This window comes from Lissotriton vulgaris, chromosome 3_1 (assembly GCF_964263255.1).
Source record: "Lissotriton vulgaris chromosome 3_1, aLisVul1.2, whole genome shotgun sequence".
Classification (NCBI taxonomy): domain Eukaryota; kingdom Metazoa; phylum Chordata; class Amphibia; order Caudata; family Salamandridae; genus Lissotriton; species Lissotriton vulgaris.
In genome coordinates, this window is record NC_141689.1 from 1,030,196,763 (window position 1) to 1,030,211,483 (window position 14,721).

Below are 14,721 nucleotides of genomic sequence, written 5' to 3' on the forward strand. Positions count from 1 at the left end.
GAAGAGAAACTGTATCCATATCTTGGATCCCAATTCTATAACATCTCCAGAGATCAAGGTAACCAAGCTGATTATCACATTGGACTAACAGAAAGGTCCTTACTTTCTCTGACACCCCTGAATCTGAAGGAGATGGTAGCACTAATAATTCTGACTTATACAGAAACAGGAGGACACCTTTTGAGAGCCAGAATCGAAAATCGTTTTTTAGGGAACTGCCAGGGATCAACCAGAGTGAGATACAGAACCCAGGAGCGAGGCCGTTATCACCACCAGGGCCCTCCTCCACAGTTTTTACAAGCTAGGCGGAACCAATATTGGAGGGAATAATTGCCCCATCCCATGTGGACCCCATCCCCATTTTAAACCTCTCACGTATCCACCTTGATGAATTCTCTATGAACCTGCTTGCCAAGGGGTTATCTTTTGTCCCCAACACTTTCCTTAACAAATTTGAAATGAATCGCAACATCCAATCTTTCTTTAGAAAAATAAGAATGAAAAAATTATTTGAAAACAGAACCATGCCTAGTGATATAAATAGATCAGGCCTTCGACCAGACTCCACCTTCACCCCAACCTTGGATGAAGTGGGGCCTGTAGTGGCCATTTTCGAACGTACTGTCTATAATAAAATCCAGAATATGATGCCCAAATCTCCTTTCAATCTTAACTACCAAGAATATCAAGCCCTTAAGAACCTCTCCACCAACAAAGAGGTTACCATCAAACCCAGCGACAAGGGTGGTGGCATTCTGGTGCTTAACAGCTGCGATTATAAAGCACAAATCGAACAAATGTTGGGAGTTCCGGATCATCATTGCAAGGTCTCCGTATACCCTGAACAAAGAATTAAAGCAGATATCCTCATGTTTACCCAAGAAGCCCTGGATAGAGGCTCTATTTGCAACCTGGAATTTTAATATCTTAACAAACCATATACAAGGATCTTTATATAGTACGGAGTACCTAAAACGCACAAAGATACCAGCAGGCGACATTTCGGACCTATAGTGTCGACGATCGGGTCCATCACCGAGTCCTTGTCCACTACGTAGACATTTTCCTGAAGCCTCTGGTGTCTAATCTACCGTTCCATGTGAAGGACACAGGACACCTTATCAGTAAAAGTGAAGGTATTGCGTTCAATCCCCAATGTGAGACTCTTGTGTCCATGGATATCGAAGCATTGTATACTAATATACCCCAGAGGGAGTCCCTTGAACTGGCAAAAGAGCTCTTCAAAGTTGTGACACCACAGTTGATCGGTTGATTGTCCTGGAATGATTGGCCATCGTGCTCCAGGAAAACTATTTTTAATTTAATGGATCGTTCTTCAAGCAAATCCTAGACGTTAGCATAGGGGCAGCCTGTGATCCGAATGTAGCCAACATCTTCATGGACGATTTCGAAGAACGGTTCATCTTTAACGAGGTGGCACCCTTCTCCGAGAAAATTCATCATTGGAACAGATTCATTGATGATATCTTTTTTATTTGGAGGGGTCCAGATGAACAACTCGCCGAGTTTCTAATCTGGATTAATCTTTGTGATCTACATCTTAAATTTACCCCCAATATAAGTAAAGAGAGGACTGAAATTCTTGACATCTGGATACAGGTTGCTGATCAGGCCATTGAGGTCTCGCTGTATACTAAACCCACCGCACGCAACACACTTCTTCATTACCAAAGTTACCATCCGCGGTGTCAGAAAGATAGCATACCTTTCAGCCAGTTCCTCCGCATCCGGAGGAACTGTACCACTTATCAATGAGTATAATACGCTTGCGGAGCTCCTCAAGAACAAAGTGCTCAATCGCGGCTATCCAAAGCGAGTGATCAGAGATGCCTTTAAGAGGGCCAAATACTATAACGGTGAATCACTTTTCAAATCAAGATACCCACGTAGGAAGAAAAACTTGTCTGCATCACCAGACATTCCAACGTCAACAATAAAATATGCCAAATAATCACCTCAAATTGGCATATTCTTAATTGTGGACAGGGTACCCCCCTTCCTAGACCTGTGTTTGCGTTTCATTGCAACAAAAATTTACGTAATTCTCTGGTCAAGTCTGCCTCCAAACCAGAACGTGAGTTTGTCCAGAAATCTATTGTGGGCAATACCCTGTCTTAGGGACTCACAAATGCGGCAATTGCCATGCATGTAACTTTGCCATGGTTACGGATGTTGTTCAGTGGGGTAATAAAAAATGTACCTTCAAACAAATGAACAACTGCAAGACTGCCAATGTTATCTACCGGATTCTTGCCCCCTGCAACCTAGGGTATGTAGGTGAAACGGGCAGAGAATTCAGAGTTAGATTCAGTGAGCATAAGTCGGCCACTAAGAATGAATGCAAAGGAGCACCCTTGGTCGAACACTGGAGCACCCACGGTCATGTGGAAGCTGATCATAAAAGGCTGATCCTTGAGAGAATAAAGAACAACTATGGCAACAGGGATGGAATCAGGCGCAAAAGGGAGGTATTTTGGATTGACACTCTCCAAACGGTTAAACATGGGCTCAATGACTATCTCCCTAGGGAGAATGCCCTCCTATGATTGGCACTGCCCCCCTTTTCTCCTTTCCCTTAGGAGCCTTCCCCCGCCTTATCAGATGTCATTAACCCCTTGTGATTGGTTGTCTTGTAGTAGAGTTGTCACCTTTTCCGGTCCCATTAATGCCCTATTCATGCTGTCAGTGCACCTCACCTCTGGGCCATTTCTGGCCGCTTCTCCAACATCCTGCTCTATTCATCAATTCCTGTTGCCCCGAGATATGTTCTCCCTTGTCAGTATTTATACATGTTCTGATCAACAGTGGCCGAGAGGTTTGATTTCAAGGCCACTGTCTCCTGCAAATTGCTCCTGATTTTGTCCTCTGCTGATTACCTCTAGGGGTATGCTTCCATCTTCATTAGTGACCCTATCCAGTCTTTAATAGGGCTTTTAGCTTTGCCATACGTTTACGAACCCGGATATCGTCTTAACAGTCTACTCGTGGGACCAGTTGCTCTGTATATTTAGCTCTGTATATTTATTCCAGCAGCGGCTGACATTAAAGGTTTTTTCTTACTGGCCTCTGCCTCCTCTCATTCTTGGGCAGCTTTGTGGGTATATTTACATTTCTTCTTCCCTTCACTGTTCTCTATTAGTGGCATGCTCCCATGAGTGGCATTTTCAGACTTTCAACATGGCCGTCGGCTTTGCCTCTTCTCTACAGCCAGGATTTAGCCGCCGCGGTCCAGTCGTCTGTTTCCTCTAACGTACGCGACTGCTCCACCCTCAATCCTGTGAGCCATTATTTAATGGCGACTCTCTGGGCTGTCTCGCTACCGGTTATGGAGGGGAAACCTCCTCTCCTGATGATGCCTTGTTGACCGTCTCCATTGCGAGCCAGGTGAGCACAAGCTTGGAACACGCCCCTATATCTTACGTATCCCCAGAGCTAAGCTATAACCGAGTGCTGACTCCCTGCTAGCATTATTTATCTGGTGTAGGTACTTGTTTGTGAGCCGATTTCGGAGCTCTCCTACAACCCTGTAGTTAGCATTGTGTTTATTTAACTATTGGAGAGGCGACAACCCTGGGCCAGTTTTAAAGACCTTACTGCATTTACTAGGTGACTCAGTCTCTGTTGGTTTTGACTCGCTTCCACATTCATAATCTTTTAGAATCAAGCAGCAAGGAGCGCTTTTGAATCCATGTATTGGGAACCTGTCTATCCTGCCCTGTTGGCGCCGTATGCTGTTCAGCCCGGCTTTGAGGCTGAATTTCCTTTTCACCTTGTAAGTATGGATGCCCTCATTAGGACTCTGTTTGTTCCATTTTGGTATCGCAACCTATGTCGGCCTCATTGGCATTTATCTTTTTAGGCTCATGCTGTGATTAGTCCTCCTTCTCCTCGATTCCGAGATATTGGCTAAATTGCCCTGCGGGTGCCGCACACTGTATCATTCATCCTCTAATGTGCACCTCTTATAAATCTGGTAAGTATGGATGGCTGCATGCTTTTGTAGTTTTGTTCCACAGCTTTTAGATACTGTTACAGTCCTTAACCACCCTGGGCCTTGCATTATCTGTCTTGTTGTTAGCATCCTCTCTTTGAAGTATGGACCCGGGAAGATTCTTTTCAGCCCTTGGCCTTTAGTGGATCTTCTGGATCGTTCATTTTATCTCGAGATCGCTGTTCATCTTGGTAATTTATGTTTCATTCTTCACCATGTTGGGCATCCTGGCTGGTTTGTCCTCCATGAAGCCACAGTTCCAACCTATCTTTCTATGTATGCCCCCTTCTAGATGTCTGTGGAGCCTCCATTTGTGCCATTTTAGCTGTCTCTTACCACAGGAAGATATTCTTTCTTCTCTTGCATACCAAGTAGGTTTCTCAATGTATATAGGTATATATGATTTTAATTTGTATCTTCTTGCACTTTAGCTAAAGCTGTGCACTGTGGGTTATTAGAAACTTAGCCACTGCTGATTTTCACTACCTTGGTGATGGTACTTGTATTTTCTAAAATCACCTGCTCAAGAATTGGTTTATGTAGTGATGTATGTTAGTTTAGTTTTATGTATTTGCTTTCAAGCTTGTCCTGGGTTGTTGTTCTTTATATAACGTCCTATAGGGTTTATACCTGCCTTTGTTGTTCCCGCAGATTTTCGGTTTTGTGAGCTGCTACAACATATATCAGGTGGTCGCCTCATTGAATTCAGATGACCCCCCAAATATCCTCAAAAATGTTCTAGCCCTGAAGAAGGTACTTTGTATATGTTTGTGTGTTCCGAAACGCACGTAGGCATTTTCTTGTCTAGTTTTCCTTGTATTGTCATTTTATTGTATTATTGTATTATGTGTTTGTCTTGCGTTTGAATCATTGTTTTTTATATAATGTTGTTGTTGTATATGTAGTGTTCCTTATTTAATTTTGTTTGGTTTTCAACATGAGCCCCTGCCTGTTTATTGACAGCACCCTTTTGAGACAAGAAAGTAACTTTTAAATGTCTATATATGGGATTATCTTATCTTTTCGTTACCAATAAAATATGAATTAATAAAATGGTGTGATGTTTTAAAATCTGCGGGACAATTATCTATATGGTTTGGATAAATCACCCATACTATTATTTCCTTAGGAGACTGATTCTATTGCTTAACTTGTGTTTTTCCCTGCTCTCTTCCTCCCCATTGAGATTTCAGGGACCCTCTGTTGTTTATTGGTAAGGGTTGGGGTCTGTCTTAGACATTGGTGTCTTCTTAAAAAAGCCAGTTTGTGCCGGGTGTATGAGATTTAACAAACATTTGTACTAATCTGTTTACCAATACTTTTATATATATATTTCACCGTATTTATTAGGCAATCTGTCCTCTAATTCTTTGATAACAAAGGATCTTTGTCTTCGTAGTGGATCACTACAATGGTAGAGTCAGCCACCAAACATTGAATCTTGCCCAGTTTGTTTAAAAAAAAAGCTGAAACAGACCCTTCACATTGATAAGGTTATGACAACAATGTTTATAAAAAGAAAGCCGAATAACCTATTTAGCGGTACTACTTTGGGAATGTCATAAGCTGAAATGGAGCGGTTTAATTCATGTCTGTCTCCTAGGTGGCGGCAAGGTTGAATTTACTACTGTACCTTTCACAGATAAGGAGATATAGAGTACGCAGGGAACAGAGTGTACCATTACAGGAGTTTAAGGTCTCTGCTATAGCTTTGGTTTTGTAATTATGAACCCATTATATTTAACAGCCACAATGATAACCCTAGTTTGAATTTTAAATGAGAAACCAAAACCTTCTCTGCTTTATTCAAATACAAAAGGTTTCAACTTCAGATCAATAACCTATGTTCATGCCCTTCTGCTGAGAGCATGTTTTACTCTTGTTTCAGATCAATGAGTTTTATTATGAGGGCCTATCATATAATGTGCATTGTTTCTAAACATTTAATCCCACTCTCACAAGACACAAAAAAAAGAAAAATACTACCTTAACTTCCATGGCAATTGGACCTAAGGGGTATACAATTTAATGTGACCTTAAATGCGTTCCACAAATTCAGAGGAAGAAAAGAAAGACCCCTGATTCTATGCAATTATTATGTCAATGGACAAGAAGAAGCAGCGCTTTTGGATCCCCTAGAAGTACTATATTCATCATCCATATCTCTGGTTCTGTTTGAGCTTAGTTGAGGATGCATTAAGATACATACATGGCCTGATAGAACCAGCAGTTCTGTATGTGATTCTTCCATATGGGGTAGGTGACTAGCATCAATAAGGAGAATATACATCCTAGGTTAGCTCTGGTGTAAAAATGAAAACATTTCTGGGGAGCATGCCTGCATGATGAACTCTCTACACATCTTTCCAGTCATAGAGGACATGGAGCCTTTCTATTAGATTAAGTGACTTTGAAGGGCAAAACTTACACTGGTAGCAATCACATCCAAAGGTTACAGTAGCATCAAGAGCTGTGTTTCCCATCTTCTAACTCGGATCACAGCAGGCATTGAGGGCATAATCATTTGATGCAGAGATTAATATTGTTATTAAGTATAGGGACTGTGTGTCCATCCAATTTAACATTCTCTCAAAAAGTATTGCTCTTATTCATTGTATCCATGCCCTAAGGAATTCTGTACATTTATTTGCTCTTTCCTTATAAGTAGGGATTTTGCAGTCGCACACCTAGTGATTTTGCTAATTGCAGGGTTTGAGGTAGCAAAATCCTTTACTACATATGGCCCATAATGTTTGACCTAGTTGCATCCATTATTTGTCTCGGTTTTATTTCAGAATCTTCCAACTGGATAATCCCAAGTTCTGGTTCCGAGACTCTCTCAGCAAGTTCTTTGATGTGTTGTTTGAAATCCCAACTTATCAGCTTTGGGGCATTTAACCCGTTTACTGCGGCCCCGATTTTCCCGCAGTGCGGCACTTCCACAAAACGGGCGGGGCCGCGTCGGCCATTGGCCGACGGCAGCACTGGTGAGGTAGTGCTGCCGTCAGCCAATGGCCGACGGCAGCAAGGAAGGGGTTAAGGGTTGTCTAGGGACCCTTCTTTCTTTGCTCTGTCATGATGTAAACAAAAGGCAAATAGAAAACAAGGAGTGTGGTGCTTTGGTATTATGGTGTGTGCTTTGCATCTTCACTACAGAGGACTCACTGTGGTCGGGACTAATGCCACCACACCTTAGTGCAGTAACATTACTGCTCAAGAAGCACCTCTGTGTAGTTGTAGTGGAAAGGTCTCTCTGGATTGCTTGGTGCAGAAGTTTCAGTAAGCAAGGGAGACAGAACCCATAACAGAATTATGTGTATTTACCGCCTGTCATGACACCTTTAATGTCTGGATTAACAAAACTCCGGGACATACACAATGTTAATGCTTCTTCTTCTTACAGCCATCCTTCCACAAGTCTTGGTTCAAGTTCCAAACACCCACCAGCCTCCAAACCCGCTTTCCAAAAAGTAGATTAGCTCTATGTAGGGAGCATTTTTTGTGGTCAAGTATCCTCTTCTGAATTACAGAACCTCACCCTTTGTTGCTCACCGTTAAGCATGTAAGCATCAGTGTTTGATTTGTATATATGTTACCATGTTTGAGCAGACAACTAGACCCGGGAGTTTGGAAAATTCAGCGCAGGATACAGAGAGTACCGGCTTTGGTACCAAAGGCTTTCTTGATACCTGGAAAGGTTTGATGGTGATTTTGATTCTCACATCTCTTATGAAGGTTGGAGTCGGGCCACGGAGCACAGCAGCAACATCACTATTCTCCGGCTCAAGCCAAGCAGCCCTGATTTGATCTCAGTAGCAAGTATATTTTAAAGAGGAAGTTCCAAACAACACAATGTGGAATTTTATAAACAATGATTTGCTCACAATACAAAATTCCAGACCCATGCAGTCATTTTCATTGTTCGAGTGTATCTCCTGCCACTTTTTTTCAGCTTTAACATCTACAGTTAAACATCTAGTACCCACCATCTTTTCCCTCAGTGCTATTCTCTGACATATTTAAAGCAGAAATGAGACATGTTACTTTATTACTGAATGTGAATGTATTAAAAAGATTGAATCACAAAGTATCATGTAACAAGTGCCTAATAGGGCTGGTAGGCCCTTTTATCGTGCTACTCTTACTCTAGTGATAAACAAAGAGCTTGGTCCCTCAATTGATTTGAAATACAACAGTGTGCTGTAGTAAAATTATTTAACATTTTTATAGGCTTCATTTAACTTGCTCATCAACTGAGGATGTGTGGTGAGTAAGACCTCGCTTTCTTCAACCAAATAACATCCATGTCCAATACGTGCTGTTCTTCTGTTGGACACACTGGATGCAGCCCTCATCAAAAATCACAAAGCTTCCTTCCAATGTTCCAGTTGTGTGCAAGCAGCGCACAGAAAGATACATGCAGGAAATGTAGTCAACAGATGCAAGCCATTCTAGGTTCAAGGCAACAGTATTCAACCTTTAACCTCATCCTGACATCATTGGTCGAGCCAGAATCCGTCTTTCCAGGTGCACAGTCCTTGTCAGTTCTGTGTGATATGTAGAAGGAAATGATGCCTCATCAAGCATGTTTTTGCTTTTTAAGAATGTTTAGTCCAATAGCTCTGCTCAGCTTAATAACTACACACTGTCCCTTCAGTAAAGTCCTGATTAAGTAAGCTTGAAAAGAGTAAATGTATGTAAATGTATTGGCATTTATATAGCGCACTACTTACCCGTAGGGTCCCAAGGCGCTTCGACCGCTGCGAAACCCTTCCTGGCTTCCCTGAGAGATGGTCCCTTAATGGGTATCTCCAGGGTGAGACCAGGCATCCCCGGCGGTCTGGTGGGGCCGTTAGTGAAGATGAGGCAAGCTAATGCCCAGAGTTGCCGAGTGTGATCGCTGATCAGAGTGGGCACCAAGGCGAGAGAATTATCGAGTCCGCTGACCCTGGTCCAGAAACCTGCCGCGCCGGGAATTGAACCCTGGTCCCGGGCCGTCCTCTGCTCTCGGGTCTGCCGCCTCTAACCAGTGAGCCACACTACTTGTGGGCTCCTTTTCAAAATAAAAGCCATGATACACAGAGGAATTCCAAAACCATGCCTTAGAAGGCCAAGGACAATTAAGAAGAAACCTTTCAGGGGATGGAGACACACATCTTCTTCCCCTATTGTGTTACTCTTTAGGTTGAAGAAATTGTATACATAATTTGACACTTCTTGATAATTACACTCAAAATTAGTCAATCATACCCGTAACATCTCCTACCCATCATATATTTATAAGACTGAGAAAAACAGGTCTGTGATTATTACACTCCTTTGAGAATTGTCTTTATGCATGAATGACAAATTTGGAAAAGGACTATGTTATGAGCTTTAGTTTGCCAGCTCTAATACTAAACTTTTGTTGGCAGCATCAACATTTTTCAAATACACTACTAAAGCTGTGCTTGATTGTGGCGTGAACAGTCTATAATAAATGGGTAGATAGATAGGATGGATGTGCAGGAGATCGAGTTCCCTTTGTGTTAACAGACAATGCATCTTTTACCGCACAATAATAGCTAATATGCACAAGAGCTGCTTTTTCCCAAAACTGAGCATTCATTTAAACCACCAATCACAGGTGCAGAACCACGTGTTATTAACTAACCCACAAAATAATAAGCACGAGTACTTACTTTGGATACACAGGTTCGTATAGATATTTGTCTTCTCCAACTGGCAGGATCTCGAAAAATAGGATGTAACCATTTTCAGTCTGAAATGGAAAAAGGTTTCGAGTTAAAAACAAAATGCAAACAATGTAGCAATCAGATACCAGCACCTACATGCAGCCTCCTAACTTGGCATAGTTAAATAATTCTCAAACTTCAGTTAGAGAAACCAAGCATGTACCATGTGAGCAGCACTAGTGCATGCTTCCCTCCAACACAATACAGGCAGAGCCTCGGCAGAAAGCATCTCTCTCTCACATATACACACACAAACCAGTAAGAGGTTCTCTAACACAAAAGGACTAAATGGGACAGTTTAAGCACATTTGGCAGAGAACGGATGCCCCCTGTCCTAACATGGATGAAGTGTAAAACTACAAAATATATTCACATGCAAGGAAGTCTACAGGAAGACATGCAAGGAAGTCTACAGGAAGACAGGCAAGGAAGTCTACAGGAAGACAGGCAATGAAGAGCAAGGCGAGGAGTCCCAGGGGCATATATATAGAGCACGGGGACCCAGGGAGACACACGGGGCAAGGAGACCAAGGGGCACACACAAGGCAAGGAGATCTATGGTACAGGGGGCAAGGAGACGCGGGCACAGGAGGCAAGGAGACACTGGCACAGGGGGCAAGGAGACAGGGGGCAAGGAGACACAGGGGCACAGAGGTCAAGGAGACGCAGGGGCACAGAGGTCAAGGAGACGCAGGGGCACAGAGGTCAAGGAGACGCAGGGGCACAGAGGTCAAGGAGACGCAGGGGCACAGAGGTCAAGGAGACGCAGGGGCCCAGAGGTCAAGGAAACGCAGGGGCCCAGAGGTCAAGGAGACGCAGGGGCCCAGAGGGCAAGGAGACGCAGGGGCCCAGAGGGCAAGGAGACGCAGGGGGCCAGAGGGCAAGGAGACGCAGGGGGCCAGAGGGCAAGGAGACGCAGGGGGCCAGAGGGCAAGGAGACGCAGGGGGCCAGAGGGCAAGGAGACGCAGGGGGCCAGAGGGCAAGGAGACGCAGAGGGCAAGGAGACGCAGGGGGCCAGAGGGCAAGGAGACGCAGGGGGCCAGAGGGCAAGGAGACAGGAGGCAAGGAGACAGGAGGCAAGGAGACGCAGGGGGCCAGAGGTCAAGGAGACACAGGGGCTCAGGGGTCAAGGAGACGCAGGGGCACAGAGGTCAAGGAGACCCAGGGGCACAGAGGTCAAGGAGACCCAGGGGCACACAGCACAAGGAGACACGGGCACAGGGGACAAGGAGATGCAACGGCGTAAAGGTCAAGAAGAGCCAGGGGCGCTCTCAGACCAGTGCCTTAAGAGAAGATCACGGCATTGGAAACCATCGGCACCAAGAACTGTCTGCCGCTTAGTGAAAATGTTTTAATTTAAGGAGCATCATTTTGCCCTAGAATGTGTGTGAATTTAAGAGGCTGGCAAAAGCAGCCGCAACATGGATAAAAAAACATAGCACAAAATAAAACGACAGAAGAAAGAAAAATATAGAAACGCGTGTTAGTTATTTCTGTAAAGGCATCCCTGAAATGTAATTTCCGCAATTTGGTCCAAAGCTCAGCAGATGAAGAACTTTTCTTATTTAAAACATCCCATGATGTCACATAGGTCCTACCGGCACCATTGGGCTCCTTAGACGTCCGTGGAAGTTCCACCGTGAACTTTAGGTGCCTTATTATAGGTACCCGACCACGTGCAATTTCCTTCCGAACCCCCTTCGAGACCTGCACACCATCTGGTGCCTCATCACAGGTTCCTTGATTATTGCATATAATCGTCAATCGGTTCCCCTCCGAGACCCTTGCAGCCAATTGGTAAGCAGGTCCCTGTTGGCACCACCACTATTCATCACGTACCTCCAATGCTGTGCTCCTGATTTTAATCACCCCAATTACGAATCGCCCGTTATCCAGGGAATTGCCAATCAACTTCGAGGCTCCTGAATCCGGAAGCCCCACGACTATTGATTACTTAGAGCCATTCCTCCATACGCCCCGGTTGCCTAACTATACCTTCCACGAGGCTTGCAAATTCAGACAAAACATGGATTGTCCTGATGATGATCCATAATTCTAACTGGATCGAAACGCCGTCGACAGTTGATGTAGTCTAAACACCAGTTCACAACTATGTGCCAAAATCATGTTTTTTCTACATGTGTGAAGCAAATTGATTCTATTATTTTGCTCCTTCCCTTTTCAATTGCCTGAAAATCCCTAGTTATATGTATTGTGAATTGTTTGTCTAGCCTTGTGGATACAGGACTGTGTCCCACTGTTTTATTGTTGTTTCGGTTATTTTGACCTCTTACAGTATTAAATACATTTTGAAGTCCGGCTGGACTTCCTGTTCATTATAACGCAGATTGTAGCCTATAATTATCCAAATGTCTATTTCCCTTTTGTCAAGGACCGTTGTTGTTTAATTATGTCACATAATTCAGAGCCTACATAAACAAGCATTGGAAATGCAATAGGTCTCGCAGCATTAGAGTTAGTGCTTTTAGAATTGTTTATGGGTTTTTTTGTAAATCTTTAGCATTTTTGTTTCCTGTAGCCAATGCTAAAGAATTAAAAAAAAAGCCATAAACATTTCTAAAAGCTCTAACTCAAATGCTCCGAGACCTATTGCACTGTGTGAGGGTGAGGGGTTGAGGGTGAGTGAGGGTGAGTGAGGGTGAGGGTGGGTGAGGGTGAGTGAGGGTGAGTGAGGGGTTGAGGGTGAGTGAGAGTGAGGGTGAGTGAGGGTGAGTGAGGGTGAGTGAGGGTGAGTGAGGGTGAGTGAGAGTGAGAGTGAGGGTGAGTGAGGGTGGGTGAGTGAGGGTGAGTGAGGGTGAGGGTGAGGGTGGGTGAGGGTGAGTGAGGGTGAGGGTGAGTGAGGGTGAGTGAGGGTGGGTGAGGGTGAGTGAGGGTGAGTGAGGGTGAGGGGTTGATGTTGAGGGGTTGAGGGTGAGAGGGTGAGTGAGGGGTTGAGGGTGAGTGAGGGTGAGGGTGAGTTAGGGTGAGGGGTTGAGGGTGAGTGAGGGTGAGGGGTTGAGGATGAGTGAGAGTGAGGGTGAGTGAGGGGTTGAGGGTGAGTGAGGGTGAGTGAGGGTGAGTGAGGGTGAGTGAGGGTGAGTGAGGGTGAGTGAGGGTGAGTGAGGGTGAGTGAGGGTGAGGGTGAGGGGTTGAGGGTGAGTGAGGGTGAGTGAGGGTGAGTGAGGGTGAGTGAGGGTTGAGGGTGGGTGAGGGTGGGTGAGGGTGAGTGAGGGTGAGTGAGGGTGAGTGAGGGTGAGTGAGGGTGAGTGAGGGTGAGTGAGGGTGGGTGAGGGGTTGAGGGTGAGTGAGGATGAGTGAGGGTGAGTGAGGGTGAGTGAGGGTGAGTGAGGGTGAGTGAGGGGTTGAGGGTGAGTGAGGGTGAGTGAGGGTGAGTGAGGGTGAGGGGTTGAGGGTGAGTGAGGATGAGTGAGGGTGAGTGAGGGTGAGTGAGGGTGAGTGAGGATGAGTGAGAGTGAGGGTGAGTGAGGGGTTGAGGGTGAGTGAGGGTGAGTGAGGGTGAGTGAGGGTGAGTGAGGGTGAGTGAGGGTGAGTGAGGGTGAGTGAGGGTGAGTGAGGGTGAGCGAGGGTGAGTGAGGGTGAGTGAGGGTGAGTGAGGGTGAGGGTGAGGGGTTGTGGGTGAGTGAGGGTGGGTGAGGGTGAGTGAGGGTGAGTGAGGGTGAGGGGTTGAGGGTGAGTGAGGATGAGTGAGAGTGAGGGTGAGTGAGGGGTTGAGGGTGAGTGAGGGTGAGTGAGGGTGAGTGAGGGTGAGTGAGGGTGAGTGAGGGTGAGTGAGTGAGGGTGAGTGAGTGAGGGTGAGTGAGGGTGAGTGAGGGTGAGTGAGGGTGAGTGAGAGTGAGGGTGAGGGGTTGAGGGTGAGTGAGGGTGGGTGAGGGTGAGTGAGGGTGAGTGAGGGTGAGGGGTTGAGGGTGAGTGAGGGTGAGGGTGGGTGAGGGGTTGAGGGTGAGGGGTTGAGGGTGAGTGAGGGTGAGGGGTTGAGGGTGAGTGAGGGTGAGGGGTTGAGGGTGAGTGAGGGTGAGGGGTTGAGGGTGAGTGAGGGGGAGTGAGGAGTGAGGGGGAGTGAGGAGTGAGGGTGAGTGAGGGGTTGAGGGTGAGTGAGGGTGAGGGTGAGGGGTTGAGGGTGAGTGAGGAGTTGAGGGTGAGTGAGGGTGAGTGAGGGTGAGTGAGGGTGAGTGAGGGTGAGGGTGAGTGAGGGTGAGTGAGGGTGAGTGAGGGTGAGTGAGGGGTTGAGGGTGAGTGAGGGTGAGGGGTTGAGGGTGAGTGAGTGTGAGGGTGGGTGAGGGAGTGAGGGTGAGTGAGGGGTTGAGGGTGAGTGAGGGTGAGGGGTTGAGGGTGAGTGAGGGTGGGTGAGGGTGAGTGAGGGTGAGTGAGGGTGAGTGAGGGTGAGGGTGAGTGAGGGTGAGTGAGGGTGAGGGTGAGTGAGGGTGAGGGTGAGTGAGGGTGAGTGAGGGTGAGGGTGAGTGAGGGTGAGGGTGAGTGAGGGTGCGTGAGGGTGAGGGTGGGTGAGGGGTTGATGTTGAGGGGTTGAGGGTGAGTGAGGGTGAGTGAGGGGTTGAGGGTGAGTGAGGGTGAGGGTGAGTTAGGGTGAGGGGTTGAGGGTGAGTGAGGGTGAGGGTGAGGGTGAGGGGTTGAGGGTGAGTGAGGATGAGTGAGGGTGAGTGAGGGGTTGAGGGTGAGGGGTTGAGGGTGAGTGAGGAGTTGAGGGTGAGTGAGGGTGAGTGAGGGTGAGTGAGGGTGAGTGAGGGTGAGTGAGGGTGAGGGTGAGTGAGGGTGAGTGAGGGTGAGTGAGGGTGAGTGAGGGGTTGAGGGTGAGTGAGGGTGAGGGGTTGAGGGTGAGTGAGTGTGAGGGTGGGTGAGGGAGTGAGGGTGAGTGAGGGGTTGAGGGTGAGTGAGGGTGAGGGGTTGAGGGTGAGTGAGGGTGGGTGAGGGTGAGTGAGGGTGAGTGAGGGTGAGTG

At 46.3% G+C, this 14,721-nt stretch overlaps 1 protein-coding gene across 2 annotated transcripts in view; it reads right to left on the minus strand.

The window, feature by feature from the left end:
• The window catches only part of RIC1 (RIC1 partner of RAB6A GEF complex), a 979,735-nt gene that overhangs the window by 736,128 nt on the left and 228,886 nt on the right, over positions 1-14,721 (minus strand). For both annotated transcript variants that reach the window (XM_086961422.1, XM_086961421.1), the window contains exon 3: positions 9,694-9,773. In XM_086961422.1, coding sequence (XP_086817548.1) covers positions 9,694-9,773 — 80 coding nt within the window. The remainder of the gene's footprint in view (positions 1-9,693; positions 9,774-14,721) is intronic.